We start from the raw sequence: 21,106 nt of genomic DNA, 5'->3' as shown, positions 1-21,106 counted from the left end.
TTATCTGGCTAATTCTTGTAGGTATACATTCACACATATATATAGCCTACTACAAAAGATAAAGCTGGCTTACACTGTTATTTGTAAGTACATAGGCTCATAGGTGTAGATTTAGGAGGCGACGTGATTCCTAAAAAAACTGTTTTGAACAATACAGTAGAGTAAATATTTGAAAGCAATACAGAATGCCTGAGAAACGAAAACGTAGGCTACGCCCTAAAGGATTTGATTCTCGAGTGAATAGAAATCGATTTTGAGAAGGGGTGCTTTTCCCAGCAAGCCAGTCTATTTTTGGGCTATTTACATTGCATTCCATTCATTTTCTCTAGGGTTAGGGTTGTGCTAGGGTTGCTATCTTCCACACTGAAGCGAAAACGTACGCCCTTGAAATATAGCCTCCAAAGGATTTGATTCTCGGATGAAGAGACCAGTCCATTTTGGGGCGATTTACATTTAATTCCATTAATTTTCTGCAGGGCTAGGGTTGCTATCTCCCACAAGGAAAGTCTGACGCTCATGAAACTTACTCCACTTACACTTACTCACAACCGTCATGCAAATATACACACCAAAGGATTTGATTATGGGATGAAGAGGAATTGATTTTGAGAGGGGGTGCTTTTCAAAGCAAGCCAGTCTTGGGCTGTCATTTTCTCTAGTATTAGGGTTGGGCTAGGGTTGCTATCTCCCACAACGAAAGTCTGACGCTCATGAAAATTACTCCACACATCAAAGGACTTGATTCTGGGATGATGAGAAACAGATTTGGAGAAGGGGTGCATTTTACAGCAAGCCAGTCTTGGGCTGTCATTTTCTGTAGGTTTAGGGTTGCATAGGTTATATTTTTGGGAGATAGATAGATATTGTTAGTCCATCTCTTATTGTGCGGTACGCTATCCTCTCAAGGCACAGAAAGGGGAAACATATTTTATGGCGGTAGCATCGACCAAACAAAGCTTCAATTAGGCTACCTTGGTTAATCAGGCTACTGAAATTATCCATAAGTAGGGCCTAATTTAAGAAAAATTGGAATTGGGAGGGTGAAGGACATAAACAACTCCAGAAGATGGCAGTAATGCAACATAAGAATGCCAGCTGGTTAAAAACTCACTGAAGAAGAAGAAGACACTGACAAATCTGAAAACGGTTACGAAGCTCAAGCTGTCTGCCCTGCATCATCCGCCGACCGAGCTAGGAACCGACGAGCTGAACCGGAGAGAAAAATGGCGTTCACATTCGCGGCCTTTTGTTACATGCTCGCCCTGCTGCTCACGGCGGCGCTTATCTTCTTCGCTATCTGGCATGTAAGTACACATTTATACAACTTGGGATACAGACAATCCTGCGGCGCTGTACAAAAGTAGGTGCATGAGCTAGTAAGGCTAGCAGGGACGGCGCTAACGCCAGGCCAGCTCTGTCGCCACATCACCGGGGACGTTCACGGGCTTTTTAAATAGCTGTAGTCCTCCGCGGACAGAACGTATCCAAGTAAACTCCATAGCAACTACCTGCGTTCAGTGTTTACGTAACATGGAACGCAACCGTTCTAGAATGAATGACATGCACACACCCTGTCCCTGTTTAGAGCTAAAGTTAGCTTTGCATTTGAAACACCAACACACACACACAAATACAAATGTTTAGTTCATACGTCGTATTAATGGTTTTCTGTTCAATTATACACATTATATGAACCGCTGTGTTATTATAGCAAACGTCTAATAACTTGTCAGGTTTGTCTTATTGAGTATTTAAGTAGTAGCTATAGCCAGTTAGCTAGCAGGCTTTGCTAACGTGATGAACTTCCAATCCTGAAACGACAAAACCATTCCACCCATTTCCTGACATGTCACATTTTGTTTGGTTTTGTAATACCGTTAGTGAGTGTGTTGTTGTAAACATGTCAACATAAGCATTGTAGCCTGTAAACTTACTCGTCCATGATGACTCAAGTTACAGTTACTCACGATTGTACCATAAACATGTTATTAGTAAACGAGAATTTTTTTTATTTCACATTCAGAATAGTAAACACAGTTAAGACTGGAACTGAACATTCAGTTGTGTAATTCAATATGGTCATGCCTTTTACTGTTATTGTTTTAGGGATTAACAACATCACCGTTAGACCAAATGTAGTATTATTATTATTAAGAGTAGGCCTACATTGCTCGACAGTGATGCAAAAACGATTATAGATGATCACATTTTTCTAGGCAATCTATGGCGTCGGCATTTTTGTAAATAGTTGTGTTTTGGACTGTTTGTTGGTCAAAAAGTAGCCTTGAAGAAACTTTGGGGTCTGGGAACTTTATATGGGGATTTTTTTTTACTATTTGAGTGACATTCTGGAAAATAAATAATAGTTTAATTGGACAATGAGTCGCCTACTGTACTAGAAAAAGATTGCTTTATTTTCTTCTTAAATGCACCCAATGTTCGATTATGCAAACAAAGTTATTGCTCTGAGTTAAAGATAAAGCATGAAAATAAAAATAACACCTGGAAGTGAACTATTAGGGACAACATCTCATTGACTCAATTCAAAAGCCAAATAGCAATTTCTGCATATTTTCCAAATGTACATTTTTACTGATCTGCTCTCGGTGCATTATTACATTGACATTGCCTTTTTCCCCTCCAGATAATAGCATTTGACGAGCTGAAGACCGATTACAAAAATCCTATCGATCAGTGTAACACTTTAAATCCGGTAAGTGACACTACGGTGCTTGACACACCTTCCCTGCCTCTTTGACTGCATGCAGATGTGCTCTGTCGATAGGTCTTTCATTCTTAGATTAGGACAAACTTTATCCGCCTATCTTTCTTCTTTCAATCAAGCATTTCTCTGCACTGTTATGCTGAATAACCTGCCTGTTATGAATTCAGTGATCTTGTCAGCTGTCCAACTCTAACGCCTTTTTTGTTGTTTTGTTTTTTCCTAATCTGCTTTTTTGTTTTGTTTTTGTTACACTTTTGTAAACGGCAAAAAGACAATTGAAAAGGTCAAAAAGATAAAAAGAGTCAAAATTGCGATAAAGGTTTGTACCAATCTTTAAAATGCCCGCTCAGTTCAACTCAGTCTGCAGTCTTGTCATTTTGCACGGAGAAGTGTTTGCAAACGTCTTTTCAGTTAACTAATCTCAGAGTTACGGCCGCAGCTCAGCTCGGGATTAGACGCCGTGCCACCTGTGCCTTAGGCCTTTCACCTTTTGCGTGGTAGAGATTAGAATGTTTTCTCTTTTATTCATATTTGTGAGCATTCTTGATAAGTGGTGTTTAGAATTAAGATTTTCTTTGTATAAGTAAGGGAAATATTGGATTGAGCTTTCCATTGTCCTTTTGATACCAATTAAATTGAGTGTGTGTGTTAAGCTACTTATACAGGTATAGGCGCCACATTGTGTGTGTGTGTGAGTGTTTTAGTTGTGGACAATATTCTCTGGGATGATACATCCAGTACTATTGATTGATAGATTAAGTGTAGCTGTTAACTGAAAAGACTTGCAAATGCTCAAAACATGCATGATCTTTATTACAACCTACCCTCTGTTTGCAAATAGTGGTACAGTTGCGGGTACTGAAAAGGGAAAGTGTGGAAACTTGTCTGAGTGTGAGGCAGCAGTAACATGACACGGTCTTTTTATGTAGGCTAACGATATCTTGATATATGTCAAGTCAGGGTCACAGGGTTAATTCGATTTTTCAGCTGAGCTTTTTGAATAGTTTATTAATTGAACTGTGGATCATGGTATAGGGTGAATACTTAAATGAGGTTGGGAATGGAAATTGATTGAAATTTCCAGTTTTAAATTAAACGTTCTACATCACGTAATGATTTCAGTTTCCTGTGAGGTGGAGGCTGCATTTAAATTCATTAATTAGCAGGGAACACTAGCTAACTGTATATGAGCTCAGTGTTGGCTCTGAACTACATCACCTGTGGTTCACAACAGATGGCCGCAGAATCCCAACTCTCTCCAGCTCAGCAATATTTAGGGACAGCTGATTGGTTAGTCTTTCAGGAGTGGGAGGGGTTATTTTTGGTAAAAGGTACAGGCTCGTCTCTGATGCAGTTTGAAGAGCTATCTATGGTTTTGTCCTTGATCTTTTTTTTTTGCGTGTGGATCGGATTGTCAGCTCAGTTGGCACATTTCTTTTTGTGCCGTGATCAGTTGTTTTGTATTTGGCAGCACAGTGCAGGATTTCCAAACCCCAAGCTATTTTTCCTGCAACCTTCCTCGTCCCTGAACGCCCCTCACCTTTCCATCTGTGGGCTGTTGGGTTGCCCCTCCCGTCCTCCCTGCCCTCTGCTCTTTTTGAATGCATGGCTTGATTGGCTTCCATGTGGTGCCTCCATCTGTCCAACCTGAACCCCCCCCCCCTCCCACACACACACACACACACACACACCCCTCCCAACCCGCACCAGCTCCAACTGGACCTGAGGCAGGCTGCTGCATCAACACTGCTAGTGCTGAACCCTTGCATAGCATGGTCCTTCTCCTGTGTGCTGCCCAGTGCGTTTGTCACTGGAACTGGGACTGATGTTGATGTTGAGATGTGCATATATTCTCCAAAGCAACTTGTTCATCTGGTTTTCACCCCTTTTTACATGTGGTCAGACTTGATGATGCATGACTATATATACTGTGTATAAGCAGGGTGGAACATTAACCTATTCTATCCACTTGCAAAAAGAATCACGCACATTTCTAAATTCTTCGATTAAAGGTGGAGTCAGCGATTCTGGAGAACGCTTGTTGTAATAGTCACTTTTTGTCGAAATCAGTGAATATCTCCTCACGTTCACAAGTAGCGGATTGTGAGGAGATATTCACTGATTTTGACAAAAAGGGATTATTGTCGTCGAGCGTTTTCCAGAATTGCTTTTTTAACTAAGATGAGTCTGTGTTAAAGGCTAAATGTTAGTTTAGCAGCATTACTAGCAGCTTGTTGTTTTGCCACATTAGACAGAGGACAAAACACCATCTGAGTTGTGTTTAGGTCAGCTAACATGAGGTCTCTTTTCCTCAGTTTGGGCTCATATTTGACCAAACTGTGTAGGTGGTAAGTGTTAATTTTCCACTCTGTTTTAATGTATCACACATTGTGTCAAGATCAGTGCATGATATAAAGCACTGTTCATGTATCTCACCAGAGCTCACTGTGACATTTTCTGCACATATAGTAATAAAACATCAAGCTAGGCCTGATAGTTGGACACATGAGGAATAACTGCAGGGATTTTAAGAATACATTTGCATATTAAAAAAAAAAAGAGGATTGTTAAAATTAGCATCTCACTGCAGCTCCATTTTGTATTTCATCAGTCACTCTCTGTGGAACTGACTGCAATTTGATTTTTAAATAACTAGGCCTCTCTTCCTAAAAAGGCCTTGTTGCCTTTTGAGGCTATTTAACTTATTTTTTACCAGTCTGCTTTAACATCTCACAAGTACCTACACTTATTCCATTTTAATCAACACGTATTTAGGTTTTATGTGGATGTGTCCACACATTACTGACAGTTACTCAGCATACAGGCTGATGATAACAGGGGATTTGGACTAATTGTTCACTGTAATGTGGATACTGATGTTTTCTTCTCCTCTTTTCAGCTGGTCCTCCCAGAGTATCTCATCCATTTCTTCTTCTGCGTGATGTTCTTCTGTGCGGCCGAGTGGCTCACCCTCTTGCTCAACTTACCGCTGCTGGCTTATCACGTCTGGAGGTGGGTCATTTGATCAATAAAAGTCTGCCTGCATTATCTTTTACTCCCTGATGCACCTGCTTCTCACAAAAAAGTCAATTTCAAGTGACTGAACACACAATTTATTTTTGTTTTTTTGTAACTGTGATACAGGTACATGAGCAGACCTGTGATGAGCACGCCAGGACTCTATGACCCGACAACCATCATGAACGCAGACATCCTGGCGTTCTGTCAAAAGGAAGGCTGGTGCAAACTGGCTTTCTACCTCCTCTCCTTCTTCTACTATCTCTACGGGTACAGAATATTTTCTCTCCTTTCTTTGTTTTGAGCGTTCATGTTTTGGTTGTATGTATAAAAAATAAATGTTAGAAAAAAAGCAGTCCTTTTTTTGCATGGGACCTTATTATATACTATCTGGGATAGTCCAGTTTGTAAAGATTAAGGACATGGTAAATTCATTCTAGTCCCACATTTTGGGAAATCCAATTATTTTCCCAGAGATAACATTTCTATGAAATTTTAAATAAATGAATATCTAGCTTTTATGCTAAGGAAAGCTAGCCCTCTTCCTGGCTGTAATATCATATCTACCATTCAGATAGGAGAGTCGTTTCAATGTGCATCCAACTTTCGTACTATAGCTGTGTTTTAGATCCCAATGACTTTTAATAAAACAAGTTAATATATAAAACCTCTTTTAAAATCCAACATATTGATGTGTGATTTATAATTACAAAGCATTTATGAAGTATTTAAATTGTTCCACTTTTTCATTTTATCTCCAATCAGGATGATCTATGTGCTGGTGAGCTCATAAACCTGACGATGATAAGGCATAAAGGACCTGCATGTACAGTTAGACGACCAGACACTATGAACTTAGTTCTGGGACACTGGACCTGCTGGAGACAGACAACCATTCAGCAACACAAGACGCCATTTCAAGTGGGAACGAACTCTCGACCCCCTCTCATCCCTCCCAACACACACAAGCAAGCAGCGCCAAGAGTGTCATTTCGGAAAAACATTTAGCCAGTTTTTTAGAGAATTTCTCTCAGCGTTCCCCCTAATAGCACTATTATTTAGATTTTATGGAAAATGAAGACAAAATTGAATGGACAAGTTTCCTTCTTTTTTTTAAAATGGTGTGGTGATTTTGATGCTTTGGGATTTAAATAAAGTTTTTTTTCATCTTGGTTCCCAACTTTTGAGTGTTTACAAATTAGGTAGATGGTTTTTTTTTTCAAGTGTGCATTATCTGTGTGTTGAACTACATTAGCTTTTTCTGCCAGTTAAGATTCTGGGGCGTAACAGCTCATTTAAACCTGCCACGTGATTCCATTACCAACACTAAAATAAATGGCAAACTATGATGATGCAAACTAGACTTCTGTTTTTTTGCCTACAGATGCATAAAGTCTTAAAATTAGCATTTTTGGGGACTGGGAGAATATGCAGTAATGTACAGTGAAGGCTGAAGTGCATGGGGATATCATGACAGGGACAATCATAGTCTGGTTTTCAAACTGATGTGTGTTTTTCCATATTTCAGACCTGGCATCACGTTTACTTCATGTAATCCCCATTCAAATCAATGGCAGTTTTGGTTTGTTCTTAAGTGTGAATCCAGAGTAGACAGCAGTTTGTATGTGATCTGTGCTTCTGTAGAATTGCCCTGGCAACTGTCGATACAATAAATCGGTTTAGACTCAACAGTAAAATCATATATTCAGCATTAAGGAAACAACAGTATTTTGGTATTATTGGCTTTTTTTTGTTGCATTTGAGCTTTGGTGGGAAACTGCTGATGTGCCATACTGTTGAATGCACCTTTTTGAAACTGTCTGTTTTAGTTCCTTTCAACACCCTTATATTCCACAGCGTGAGCCACTCCAGTGTTTATTTATTAATTGTTTTTCATTTTATGTTTCCAAAAATATCAAGCGCTCCTCGCGAATCATCGTCCAGAATCAAATCTGGAAAGTGATGTTTTTTTTTGGGTTTCTTTAGAGTTCAGGCCATTAGACAAAGTTCATAAATACTAGAGTATTTATTGCCATTTTTTAAATGTGAATTTATCAGGGAAAGGGATGGTCACTTGTCAGATATAACACTTAAGTTTTTGTATTAGATCCCATCATGATTGAGTTTATTTGAATCTAAATAAAAATATCCTACTCTGTTATCCTGGACTATAATGTTGTTTTAGCCTTTGAATAGAAGGACATTTTTAATATAAGTACATATTGTACATGAGCTGAGAAAAAATATAGTTTTGTGTTTGATATTCAATGTCCCTAGCGGATACATTACAACTGTAATCCTTTCTATTTCCATCCACCACCATCAACATTTCAGTTAGTCCAAAACAAATGACAACCATCAGCCTCTGCTGTAATTGTGACCGTTGGCAAATGCTAGCAAGCTGACCACCAAACTTGAGATGGTGATCATTGAATATTACACATGCACTAGCTGTTTGTGAGCCTATTGGCATGCCTTTTAAAATTTAAAGCAAATGACAACTGTGCCAATAATCTTATTAACCTTTAACTGACAAGGTTTCATCTAATGCTGGGCTTATACCAGAGGACACCCTCTCACATCTAAAGACAATCAACTCACACCTGAAGAAAATGAGTCATTAGTTTTCAGTCACAGAGTGAGATTTTGAAAAGACCGGGGTCTCATATTGCAAGACTACAACTAGATTCCTTATGAGATTAATATTATTTACGCAAACACGATTGTGATTATTTAATTAAAAACAAAATTTAATTCAATATTCCGAGCGGGGGACTTACTTTAGTTATTTGACCAGCTTTATTTGCTGATCTCGTCCGCCAATAACTTTAACTCCTAACCCTAAATTTGACGGTAATGTGTTAAAGAGCACCTATTATGCTTTTTCAACTTTTATGACCTATAAACGTTGTTATAATGATGTATAGTCATGTTTAACCATACTTAAGTGTCAAATAATGACTTAAATGCATTTAGACGTATTCCTTGCTGACCGTCTGGGGTGGCTGTGCAGAGCGCTAAACACTAGGAACGCCGGTCGCGATTCACTTGTTCAAATTTCAGGCACACTCCGGCCATGCCCCCACCTGCCTGCTCAAATCTGCCCGTGCGGCGCTGAAAGTGTTCCGGAAGGTAACCAATCACAACGGAGTGGGGTTGGCAGGAGGGGGGCGGAGAAGGACGAAGCCCAGCGTTGACAGATAATGCTGAAAGCACTAGATGAGAGGAAGCATTTCCCGAAAATCTACATAGTTTTTTGTGCTGTGATTCGTGTCAGGTTGCTCTATAGGAGTCATTAATGAGAAATGAAGACCAGAAAAGTAGTATAATAGGAGATCTTTAAGGTTGCGCAGCTGTCAGCTGGTTCTCCAGCCAAGGCTACTAGGTAAAAGTGTCCGAAATAAGTGCCTCACAGGTGGAAACAGGTTGCGACTAATGCCGCTCCTCCTGCGTGGTGCTTGGTGCAGGAGAGAGTGTGACAGTGTTTAAGTAATTTCGCTTGAGCCAACCCCTTAAGACTAACGATATCAGTCCGACATTGGAAGAATGTCTGCGACTGTCAAATCACGCGAAGTCGTGTAGTGTCGCCCAGCATTAGAAGACCATGATCCCATGTCATGTGGGACGGCTAGGCAAAATGCTGCAACATTTCAAAATGAAAAAGTGAAGGTGTCTGAATGCACTTTCTGAATGCAATGTACAAGGGACAGCATGTAAAAGATAATATAAATCAGTATAATAAAAAGTACATAGCCAGCAAGAGACCTTTTTTCAGTAAACATCATCAACATTCAAAGCAAAAAAAAGTCATTATTTTAAATTTGATATGAAAGCAACAGCATATCCTAAACGTACTATTAACACCCCAGCAGAAATTCCTCATCACATAACGTATCACTTATAATGATGAAAGAAATAGCATTACATTAGAGTATTCTGTTAAAGTGCAATCGTTAGAGAATACAATCATATCACACGCACACACAATCACAATAGAATAGCTTTAAAGGGATCCATATTTTTTCACAGCTCGTGATTTGAAGACCAGCAATCACCGGGACACCGCACGCTCTGTTGAAGCCTCTCTGCTCTCCTGGTAGGCCGTGAACCTTTCCCGAAACTCATGGAGGAAGTTGTATTGCTGTGGAAAAAGTTAAAACATTTGAGCTGTTAGTTAACATGTTTAAAATGAAATATTACAGCTAAAAGCACAAGAAATAATTGACAGTGAATCTTTAGCAGTCAAAAGACACTTTTCAAAACAGTTAACAGAAATGGATTCCTACATTACAAACTTTTAAAATCTAGCTTACAATGAGTTTTGCGTATTCACTTTGTAAACCAGCAAAAACATACAAGTTATAACACTTAGATAACATGCTCTTATCTTTTGGTCCAACTGAAAGTAAACACAGACAGTAGACCACCTGGATGAGCTCATTTTAGCTAGCTTTGCATAGTTAGGTAGGAATGTTTTTAATAAGGCAAACATGCAAAAGCTACAGTAGGCTATAGTTCCTCAAAACCAAACAGGGAGTAATGAAAGTAGCCTCTCACCTTCACAGTTTGAATGGCGCCTCCTCCTCTGTGCTCCCGCAGGATTTCAATGGCTTTGTTGGCCGTCATTGTGGGAGAGAGCTGGAGCAGCAGACAGGCGGCGACTGAATCACACAGAATATGAGACAGTGGAGAGAGGATTTATAGGTAGAAAATAAATCTGATTTTGGATAGATGTGACATGATACAAAGGGTAACTTCCAAAGTGAAAGAATAAAGGAAATGTTCTTACCTAATCCAGAGCGTCCCAGGCCTCCGTAACAGCTGAACAGAGAGGGAAAAAACACAAATCTTATCAAATGCTTAAAGCTGAGAGCACATTGTACTATAATGACATGTCTAGAGGGGTAACTGTTACAGAAAATAGATAGGGACTGCCTGTCTGGGTCTCCAAATGGTTTAAAAATAAAACAACACAAATGGATACGTGTGTTCCAGAAGGTATCGCTGCATCAATGTCTTTTTTCAACCATTCATCAACAGAGGGAGGTTTTCTTTTTTGAGTAGAAATTAAAAGGTGAAAACCAGTTTCTTCCTGTTGCCTGGTGACCAGCTTTATGAGCTCACTGGGGGATTTAGGAGCCTCCCAGGGGCTGAAACATGAACCAGCAGCCTCCCGTCTCTCTGATCTATTGTGTTTACATGGAGCCTTTTACTCCAATAGTAATCAGAAGGAAAAATATTATATTTTTCACATTTAGCAGAGAAACTGAGAAGGTATTTTTCATGCTACTTTAACATATTTCCTTATACGCCAAATTATTCATTTTATGTTTTCTTGCGATAACTTTTTTTTTTTACACTGTTAAACTAACCCCAACCCTTTATTAACTGATGCAATCCCAACCCTGAGCCTAACCCTAACTATTTTTCTCTAAATGGTGAATCTCATCCCTTCACTCACTGTATGACCGTCCTCCTGTTGTTCTGGAGGGCGACCCGTAGCTCTTCCAGAACCTTACAGCAGCGCTCCAGTTCAGGAACATCTCCGTCGGGAAAGGGCCAGTGGTGAACGATGAGGCCGCGCTGTGTGTACACGTCCAGCAGGGAGGGGACACGGTACTTGTTCAGTTCTCCTCTGGTGCAGAAAACAAACACCTCCTGCACACCTTGGTTCTGCAGCTCCTCTGTTTGACAAGAAGGAAGCCGAGATTTCAAACAACAAAACTTACAAACAGCTATGGAAGGGTTTGAGTTTTAGTAACAGTCTTTATCTAGCCTAGTTACTTCCTGGTTGGATTAATTTCTGTGAAACATTTTATATCTAAAAGCATATTGAAAAAAGGAACTGATCTTTCAGTCGATTCAAGACCTATTCAGATAAGTTAACAAGATGGCAAACAAAGTAGCAGTTGAGCATCATGCAAGTGTTGTCAACTGTAAAAAATTAAATTAAAATAAATCACAGACAATTTTAAAATATGTTATATTAGAACATTCAAACATTTCAACAGTCGAATTTTTCCTCTGATGATCATAAATGACAAGTAACAGCAAACGAGACCATCAGTGCAAAGAATGACATATTTATATAGTTTTTCTTTATGCCTTTGTCATGGGTAAGCTCACCCAGGAACAGCAGCCGGAATAGTAAAAACACTTCCGCTTTTGTCCAAAGGAGGTGCAAGAATTAACACAAACTGAAAGTTCCTCGAGCACCTTTAAATGGGTAATGAGTACTTTATGCAAGCACCAGTAAGGATGGTCAAGGTCATCTTACCAACATCTCTGTCCAGGCTCCTTCGGATGTTTTTGTATTTGCAACCTGAAGTCGGATAAAGGAAATCTGTGTTTTAATGATCGGTTGCACAATACCTGACAATAACGTAAAAACATAAAAGACATAGTATATTCATTGAAATATTAATTTTACCTGGTAGTGCACAAATCCCGAGAAACTGCGAGCACTCCACAATGGACAGCGGTAACCTTAAAAACAAATCAAAATATAATAAAACCTGAAGACAGATGCTTTACATTTCACAACTTAAAGACAAAACAAAAACTTCAGAATAGAAGTGTAATACAACATAGAGAAACACACCAGGAGACATGGAAGGGAGTCCGCTGCTCCTCTCCGACCTCCTCTTCATCAGACGAAGAGTCAAACTCACTCGTCCTCATGGCTTCAGCACAAAATACTGTTGAGAGAGAGAAATATATTCAGGTATGAATAAATCACAGAACAATTATATATTATTTATATTTTGGGGAGAAATAAAAAATGTGCCTAATGTTTGCTTTGGTGGATCATTTTCATGCAAGTTTAATACTATAAAGAAAAAAAGTAGCAGTAAAAATAAGTTGAACCCAATGGAAACCAATAAAAAAAAACTACTTAAAAACTTCTCAAACTATGGCATAGTTTCGAAACAAAAAACACAGTTTATCATCATCACAAAACAATGCAACAGACCTTAATACTAATGAGCAATACTGTTGATTTAACTTTAATCTAACGATGATGGCGTTTTTATTTGAATCACAAACACATATTATAAATCTCAGGAAATAATATAATGCAGTTTTTTGTTGCGTGTTGTTGTGTTGCATGACGTCACATGATACTGCGCTACGTAAGCTTCAAACATGTAGGGTAGGGTCCTTTAAATAAGCTTACGTCTCAGCAAGTAGCTCTGCTGTAGGCTACACTGTGAATTAAACGTGCTACAGTTTGATTCTTAGCTATAGCTTGTTTTGCACTATCCGCAAATTATTAAAACAACATATTATCTGACACTGCATTATCATTACGGTCAGATAATGCTAGTTGCATGTGTAGCTGGTGGTGGCTAAGTGTTAGCTTGCGGTTCAGCTCACCTGTCAAACGGACAACGTAGAATAGAATAATACAATGAAACCTTTATCTAAAAATGAATGCAACATTCTAAGAGCTGTGCAGTCTATTAGAGTTACAATATATGTTTGGTTATGTCGTTGTGAATATGTATTATCTGTGAATTTGTCGCTTTTTGAGCTCTCACCGGTCACGCTCTCCGTCTGTTTTGACAGCTCCGTCAGCTGCTGCTTGCTTCGATTTGAAAACTCTTCGAGCGGTGCAGCCAATCAGATTCAAGAACAGTCTGGTAACCACGCCCCTTTCATCAAACTGAGGGTCTCGATTTATTTCAAGGGCTGAGCCGCGCGGACGGGATGAAGACATCCATCGAATTTTGCAAAATGAGAAATAATAATCGATTTTCTTGGGGACACGCTATTTCTATTTAAAGATATTTAAGGCGTTTGAACCAGTGGGAATGATCGTCAACTGGCTTAAACCTGTTAGGCCTACATTATAAACATTCATAGTGGCTACCGAATTTGCATTATAGGCTATATTTTACCCACAATTATTTTTGCAATAAACCTAGGCTAATTTAACCTACATATTGTATGCATTTTAGGCTAATGTGCAGGCTAAAATATCTAATAGGTATAGCTCCGTATCTGTTTTTCTTAATCTTATCTTATTAATATTTCACATCATAAAAAATCGTTTTATCTGATGATTTGAATGTAAGCATAAAACATTTAATTGCTATGCAAAACAATTAAAAACATTGAAAAGAAACTCAACTTGTGTTGATACAATCATAGAATAAAATATATTCACACATTTGCACAATATTAATAACATAACTTACATGTAGCCTATTATAAATCAATTCTTCCACTGGGGGCTGCATGGTTCATAGTGAAGCTGACTTCATCACAGCAGCGCCTCTCACGGAGCGTCACGCGGGACATCTGCTGTCCGCACAGAGCACGAGACGAAACACCGCAAATGACTGTAATAACGTTTTACCAGATAAGAGAAACAACTGGACTTCCACTGGACTTATTTCATATTTTCAAATGTGTGAAGAATCAACACTGAAGAGCTTTAACCGAGGTAAGTTTTCTTTTATATCAGCTTCAGCAGTTGGTCTTCTTGTGTAATTGATAGATTGGTATAGTTAAACCACTTACATTATATGGAAGGTAAATGCTATAGAATATGTTTCAGTAGCAAGCATGCACCTTACAGAAAAAAAATATTTTTACATATTTTAATTCCAGAACAAAAAATGAACTAAGCAGATCTAATTATTTTATTAGTTAGTTTAAAAGTGTTAATTTAGGCCTATTGGGTTATTTATTCATACGGTGTGTTTGCAGTTTAAAACATAAGGCTATACTGCACATTCCATTTTCCATTATTTTTGCTGATCCGTGCCTGTCGTCCTTCTGTTAGCAGATCTATAAGGAGGCATCTTGGCTCGTGCGGTCGTTTCCCCCGCAGCGCTGAGCTCTTTGGCTGGCTACACACTTCCTTAGCAGAGGGGCTGCTGGCAGGGGCAACATCATCTGAGCAGGTAGTACCACAAACAAACACCATTATAGGCATTAAAGGCATGACATCAGGTTATACATTTTACTATATAGCCTACATTTATAGGCATACATATAGGCTATATAGGTAGAAATAATAATTTGTGAAATCATTCACTGTAAAACTATTCAAATGGAACTCTGTTGTGTCACTCTCTTTAAATGTCTGTGTTCATTTGGTTGGGAAGAGGTTAAAAATTCACCTTTTGTGTGACTGTAACACTATCTAAACAACCTTTGGAGGACAGAGTGAGTCTATTATAGGAGAACGTGCTCTTCTAAATGTGTGGTGGACTTTTCTGTTATTCTCTTTACAGCCGAAAATATCACCTGTTAATTCTAAACAGGGTCATTCATTCTGCAGAGTTTGTACACATTAATACGTACCAAGTGTTTGCTAACAGCCTTTGTTTGTGTGTGTCTCTCTGTACAGGTCATGAAGCCCCAAGAGACAGAGCTTGTCAGTGAAATCTCCAAGGTATTCTGCACCTTCCCTCATCAGCATGCCAGGTTCTGTTAAAGGGACAGGCTCACTTTAAATTCAACTGTAATACGATAGCAGTAGATGGTGAATTAACGATTCTACACCAATCTGGAATAGTGCACAGTGATGCCTGGACCAAAACACTGTGTTTAAAGTCAGAGCTGTTATGCTTTATTGACACTTAAGTACACAACCTCTACATAATACATGTAACAATGTCTATTTATAATCTATTTTATCACTTTTTATTTGATCTGTTTTATTGCTATTTATTTACCATATCAGCTTTACCTTCGCTGACCTCTGTTTGTTTATTTATTGCGCTTTTTTACATGTAACATTTCGGATGCTGTCTGTGCGATTGTGGAACTGCAAATGAATTGCCCTTCTATGATCAATAAAGTTGTCTAATCTAATCAAACCCAGTTACAATGCATGGTGTCGGAGCTGAAGACGGGCTTCACCAGCGCCCTGCTGGAGCTGAGTCAGATCCAACATGGAGACTCCTTCCTGAGGGAGGAGATGGACGAGAACCGCAGGAGCTGTCACAAGAAAGCTCTACGTCTGGAGGCGCTGGTCGAGACGCTCAGGGTCAGATTATTACTTTACCTCGTTTCCTTAACAGAGAAACAAACACATTCACCACACATTTGACTGGCTTATCTCTGTTATGTGCTTCCATAACATAGGTTACAGAGAATAAAAGGATGATACGTAAATACTTTAGTTTTAATTCTAGTCAAACGTCCTGTCATTTAACAGGAGGAGCTGGGAGTGATGCAGTGTCAGATCCTGCAGCTTTACAGTAACAGACAGAGACCCATGCAGGAGGCAAAGGGATCCACAATTAAAAAGAGAGAAAGGTAAAAACAAACACACAAACACATATACTACACACAGCCATATACAGATAATAACACAAAGTCTTTCTATCTGTTGTGTATCAGTGATCCAGCTGAATCGTCATGTGAGCGGAGGCAGTGTGAGTGTGAATGTTCATCCTCTGGTCTGTCCAGAGGGAAACTGCTCCTGCACTGTTTCCTGCAGGGACTCAAAGCTGGGCTGAACGAAGGCACAGGTCAAACTGATTCTAATACTTTTGCACTCTAACAAACTCATTTTGAGTATTTATTTTATTTTTAAGTAGTAGAAGTAAAATATCTGAATACTAATCCCATGCTCTTGAGCAGTAAATGTTGGCCATTTATTTCTGTAAGTTTTATTTAGATGATCAGATAAGGGAATTCAAATTGATGCTCGGTCACTTGTATTTGAAATGTAAACTTTACATGTAGCATTGTGTTTACTTTGTGCAGATGCGAGACATCAGGTGGCGATGCAACTCCTGCATTCTGAGTGGGAATACGTGTCGACCTTGAACCAGCTTTATGACAGATACAAGACGCCACCGGCTCACCTGATGACAGTGGAGCCATAGTGAGTTTGTTACACTTTCATATGACCTATAGCCAAGAACAGAAAAAAACATTGGAAAAACAAGCACTAACAAGTGTTTTCCTGATACTCTCCAAATTCTTGAAAATGACTGACCGAAACTTGCTTTTTTGGTTTTGTTAAGCGCATGTGAACACAAACATACAATTTAAGTGTGTTTTTTGAAATTCTCTAGACAAACTTTAACATTAATAGACATACAGCAGAATGACAACAATGGTATGCAAGGTCGTGGTTGTATATACAGTCTATATGCCAGGCGGTAGTTCTAGTGTCTGATGTGTCAGCACCATCAAACACAAAATGTCTCCGGGCTCAGGTGAAAATAAGCAGGACATGTTCTGCTTTGATGTAAGTCTCATGGTCTCTTCTCTTTGTTTCCAGTCAGACGTATCTGAAGTTTGTGGAGCAGCTGCTACAGAGACACCTGCTCTTCAGAAACACTCTGCAGGAGCGACTGTCTGCCGAACACTGGAAGTCTCTGCTGGGAGACATCCTGGTGCAACTCATAGGACAAAATGACGTAAGTTGATGCAATTTTTATTAACTTTCTTTGATCCCATGCATTAAACTGAACACTGCAGCTGCCCATGAGTCATGACTGCTCTTTGACCCGTGTTGTGCAGACGGCCTTTTCGGATATGTACGTCGGCTACACGACCACACTGGCGATTTTCCTCTCACTGGAGTTCAACAGGCTAAATCATGCTGAGAAGAGTCCCAAAATGCAGGTAACTTTAGATGACACGGTATAATTCAGTTATAATGTACATGAGAAGCTAAAGATGGTGATGGATGATTGTATAACTGGTATTTGACAGAGTGGCCAGATGGACAGAGAGGAGATGAAACTGCTGTCTTTGCTGTTGGCTCCTCTCACTCGCGTGCACAGTTACCTGAGCCACATTCAGGTGAGTCAGCGGACACACGCGGACACGGGGACACACAGACACACACACACACAGACACACACACAAACACACACACACACACACACACCAGGTTGAAAAGAAGATTGTGACGCAGAAACTCCACTGCATCCTTTGCATCCAACATCTTAAAAAAGCATGAAATAAAATCCATGAGGACGTTTGTTGAAGGCTCTTGGAAAGTCAAGGATCAATAGGTGACTAAAAATACATAGCATTGTGAAATATTAAAGGTGGAACCAGCAATGTTGGACAAAGCTTGTCATCAAACGTTGGAAGAAAATGTACCTGTCCATACTGTTAAAAATTATGAAATATATGTAAACAAAGGATAAACCAAGAGGGCCTCCGTAGCTAGCAACATGCCCATTTACAGAGCCTTTTTTTCAGCTCACACACAGTACAGACAGGTAGCAGATCTCGAGGAGACCTTTAAAGGCACATATAATGATCAGGCTGTTTAATGATTCAAATTAACTGAAATTTCTATCCGACCACTCTAACTAAAATCGCATTGTAGCCCTTTGCTGCATTTCTAACTTTTTCTCCATTTCCCTTCTCCAGAACTTGTTGCAGTGGACGGGTAAGGAGCATCCTGACTGCAGCCTGCTGTTAGGGACGGAGCGCGCGCTGCGGAGCGTTCTGTCTCGATGTCACGTCATCCTGGAGCAAGACGTTCGGTGGGACGACGGAGAAGAAGACGGACAGAGGTGAGGGGCATCATGGGAAGGGTTAGGTCAAACACATATGAACTCTACGTTTAAACACTTAGGTCAATGCCTGTTCTATCAGATTATATGTCTTTGTACCATTGGAGAACAAATTAAATTAGAAAAGGAACCCCTTTATACAGAACACTCTCACAGATTTATATTTTCATTTAAAAAAAATGTATTGGAGGGTTAACCCCTTGAGAAGCAACATGTTGTTTTCAAGGGGGTCCTCAGGAAAAAGTAAAATACACAAGTGATAAAGAATACAATTACACAAAAAAAAAACAATTACAAAGACAAGTACATACACATAAGGTCTCTCACATCATCCCCCAAACCACAGCATCAAGTCAAAATGAATACAAATAACATCAAATGTCATATATACATTATAAGAAAGTCAATGAACAAACCCAGTTAACAATGTACAAGAACACTGGGCCTGATAGCCCACATAAATATATGAATGTGTGTTTGCCTCATTAACAAACTCAAAGAGATTAAACTTCATATTTGTTCTTTGCCTGAACAGCAGCTGCTCTGACGCAGTAGCAGGAAGCTCCAACACAAACTGCTGCAGGAGCCATCAGACCAGGGAGAGGGAGTCTCACACTACGGCTCAGAGGTGAGTGTCGCCCTCTAGTGGCTTCAGATGATACTGCAAGCAGCAAGGGGAGACCCTGCAGTACAAATATGTTGTTGACAAGCTCAGACAAGTGACTTCTTCATTTACCTGCAGAAATAATGACGTAATGGCCTTTAAATCAGAAATCAAAGAAAGTACAGTACATTTGCAAGCTCACTAGTGTTGCTAGCTGTTGTGTCTATAGACTCTCAAAGTATTAGAAAAAACAACCCATTATGGACAGACATATTATAATAAAATATTTTACAAACAATAAAATGCACAAATGGAAAGAAGAAACTGTCTTCAACACTGTCCTTCATACAGAGACGAGGACCAGGCTGGTGGTCTCACTAACGGAGTGGACGTCTGTCACTCTATGCGTGTGGAGTGCTGGTCCTGTAGTCCTGTGAGGAGGAAGGGTTGCTCCCGGGACGTCCCGCTCCAGCCTCATGACTGTGGCCACGCGTACTGCTCCGCCCTCCTCACTCCAGACCCCGCTGTGTGGGGAGAGAACAGCGACTCGGGACAGGGAACATACAGCCAGATCACCACAGGGAAAGGCACCAACGGGCTGGAGGTGTCCCACTGTAACCACAGCATCGAGGTTTGTGAACCGTCTTCTCGATTGTAAATTATTTTCTTTTTCCTTCTTCCTTGTATTTTGCATTTGTAATGTGTTCTTGTTGATGTTGTAATCTTAACGTTAGGTGGGTATCTCTAATGAGCCCTCAGTGCATTTATGTATAGCCTCGTTTCCACCGAATGGTTCGGTTCAGTTACATTTTTGGGACCCTTTCCCTTTCCTTACCAAGCCATCCCAAAAGTGTGCAGCTTCACACGGCAGTCAGTTGATTAGTTGACAGAATCTTTTTCCATGTGAGAGATCAACGACTGTGTTCAATATACTCAGCAAGAATATACAACGCCTAACAAGTAAGGATACTGTCTGTAGTGGAAACACAGGCCAGACCTAGGGTAACTGTGCCCATATATGTTTAGTTCAGAGTTTTTTAAAATCTTGTTTCATTTATTTTGAAAGGACGGCGAGACGGACCCGGAGGACACCTCGGCATTCGACTACTCGTCTGTCTCTACCTGTAGCCCCGATGGCACCCTGCGCAGAGAGGTGACACCCAGTAACAGTGAGGAGGACACAGAATCAGACAGCCAGGTGCCCGTGCTGTTAAAGCCTTCGTACAGCCAGCAGCAGAGAGAGAGGGACACACCCAGGGAGAGGACTGTGTGTCTGAGGTGGCAGATCCCCAGGTTGACCCCTGGCCCTTCACAGAGGAACACCGCAGGGCCGTGTGCAGACGGGCCCAAGCCGTGCCTCGTCAGCTCCTACGGCAAGAGACTGGTCAGCGTCAGGAAGGGATCGCCTCTTCTACATCCCAAAAGTGCATTCAGGCCAATTTGGGACGACCCATCCAAACAGGTGTGTATTTTTCTGTTATAAGCAGCATGCCAGGGGTGATAAATGATTTTTCATCATAATGGACTTCAAGAGAAAAGTCAAAATGTCCTTAAAAAGTTGTAGTAATGGAAGAGACTGTAGCCTCAGGCAGCTCCCATAGCTGGATTTTATAGACCAGAAGAGTTGACTTTATTCTCAACATTTTGGCTTAAAAAATATGTAAAAAAAAAAAACCCATCAAATTGTATCCCCTCACCCCTGGCTCTAATGCTCTTCTGTACCATACTCTCATCACACTGGGTCTACTTTTGGCATTTCAGCATACCTTTGAAAGTTGTAGGTTAATTATGTCCATCCCTCTCTCTCTGTATCAGGCTGATTGTCCAGCTCCAGAGAAGGACAGCAGACCAGGCTTCGTCCCCATTCAAGCCCCAGCAGCGAGGCCAAGCTTTCAGAACTTCAACCCGAGCAGAGAAAATCTGAGGTAAGAGCCCCATTGCAGATTGATAGTTACTAAACTGACTTAAAGTTGCTCCGAGGAACTTTCAGTTTGTTTTAATTCTTGCACCCCCTTTGGACAAAAGCAGTAATGTTTTAACTACACCAACTGTAGTTCCTGGGTGAGCATATCCATGACAAAGGCATTACGAAAAACTATATAAAAATAGGATTCTTTGCACTGATGGTTTAGTTTGCAATTACTTGTGATCATCAGAGGAGAAATGACTGTTTCACAAATATTTAAAAGTTCCTCGTAGCACCTTTAACTAGTAAATTCCATTTAAATCAACTACTTCTCTACTAGTGATTCA

At 40.0% G+C, this 21,106-nt stretch overlaps 2 protein-coding genes across 2 annotated transcripts; one reads left to right on the top strand and one right to left on the bottom strand.

The window, feature by feature from the left end:
- Positions 1–1,151: 1,151 nt before the first annotated feature.
- On the top strand, positions 1,152–7,092 carry cnih1 (cornichon family member 1). Its single transcript, XM_080043043.1, has 5 exons — positions 1,152–1,304; positions 2,645–2,713; positions 5,625–5,737; positions 5,870–6,013; positions 6,509–7,092. Exons 1-5 carry the CDS (start codon positions 1,224–1,226, stop codon positions 6,534–6,536), a joined length of 435 nt encoding a protein of 144 aa, XP_079899169.1. The 5' UTR covers positions 1,152–1,223; the 3' UTR covers positions 6,537–7,092.
- A 2,372-nt stretch (positions 7,093–9,464) lies between these two features.
- cdkn3 (cyclin dependent kinase inhibitor 3) lies at positions 9,465–13,322 on the bottom strand. Its single transcript, XM_080043042.1, has 8 exons — positions 13,285–13,322; positions 12,345–12,441; positions 12,174–12,229; positions 12,021–12,065; positions 11,205–11,427; positions 10,533–10,564; positions 10,301–10,404; positions 9,465–9,884 (listed from the first exon to the last, which is right to left on the bottom strand). The coding sequence occupies exons 2-8, from the start codon at positions 12,422–12,424 to the stop codon at positions 9,795–9,797; spliced, it is 630 nt and encodes a 209-aa protein (XP_079899168.1). The 5' UTR covers positions 12,425–12,441; positions 13,285–13,322; the 3' UTR covers positions 9,465–9,794.
- Positions 13,323–21,106: the final 7,784 nt, after the last annotated feature.

This window comes from Ammodytes marinus (assembly GCF_949987685.1).
Source record: "Ammodytes marinus genome assembly, chromosome: 15".
Classification (NCBI taxonomy): Eukaryota; Metazoa; Chordata; class Actinopteri; order Uranoscopiformes; family Ammodytidae; genus Ammodytes; species Ammodytes marinus.
Note: the sequence above shows the minus strand (reverse complement) of the source record. Positions and strands in the feature narration are given on the sequence as shown.

What these genes read in the sequence shown, in the direction of transcription:
- cnih1 (XM_080043043.1), top strand. Translation starts at nt 1,224, where the DNA reads ATGGCGTTCACATTCGCGGCCTTTTGTTACATGCTCGCCCTGCTGCTC. An exon ending in CTGGCTTATCACGTCTGGAG is followed by an intron (nt 5,738 to 5,869) that starts GTGGGTCATTTG and finishes ACTGTGATACAG; the next exon opens with GTACATGAGCAGACCTGTGA. An exon ending in TTCTTCTACTATCTCTACGG is followed by an intron (nt 6,014 to 6,508) that starts GTACAGAATATT and finishes ATCTCCAATCAG; the next exon opens with GATGATCTATGTGCTGGTGA.
- cdkn3 (XM_080043042.1), bottom strand. Translation starts at nt 12,424, where the DNA reads ATGAGGACGAGTGAGTTTGACTCTTCGTCTGATGAAGAGGAGGTCGGA. An exon ending in ACTCCCTTCCATGTCTCCTG is followed by an intron (nt 12,230 to 12,344) that starts GTGTGTTTCTCT and finishes TTTGTTTTTAAG; the next exon opens with GTTACCGCTGTCCATTGTGG. An exon ending in CCTGGGACGCTCTGGATTAG is followed by an intron (nt 10,405 to 10,532) that starts GTAAGAACATTT and finishes TGTGTGATTCAG; the next exon opens with TCGCCGCCTGTCTGCTGCTC.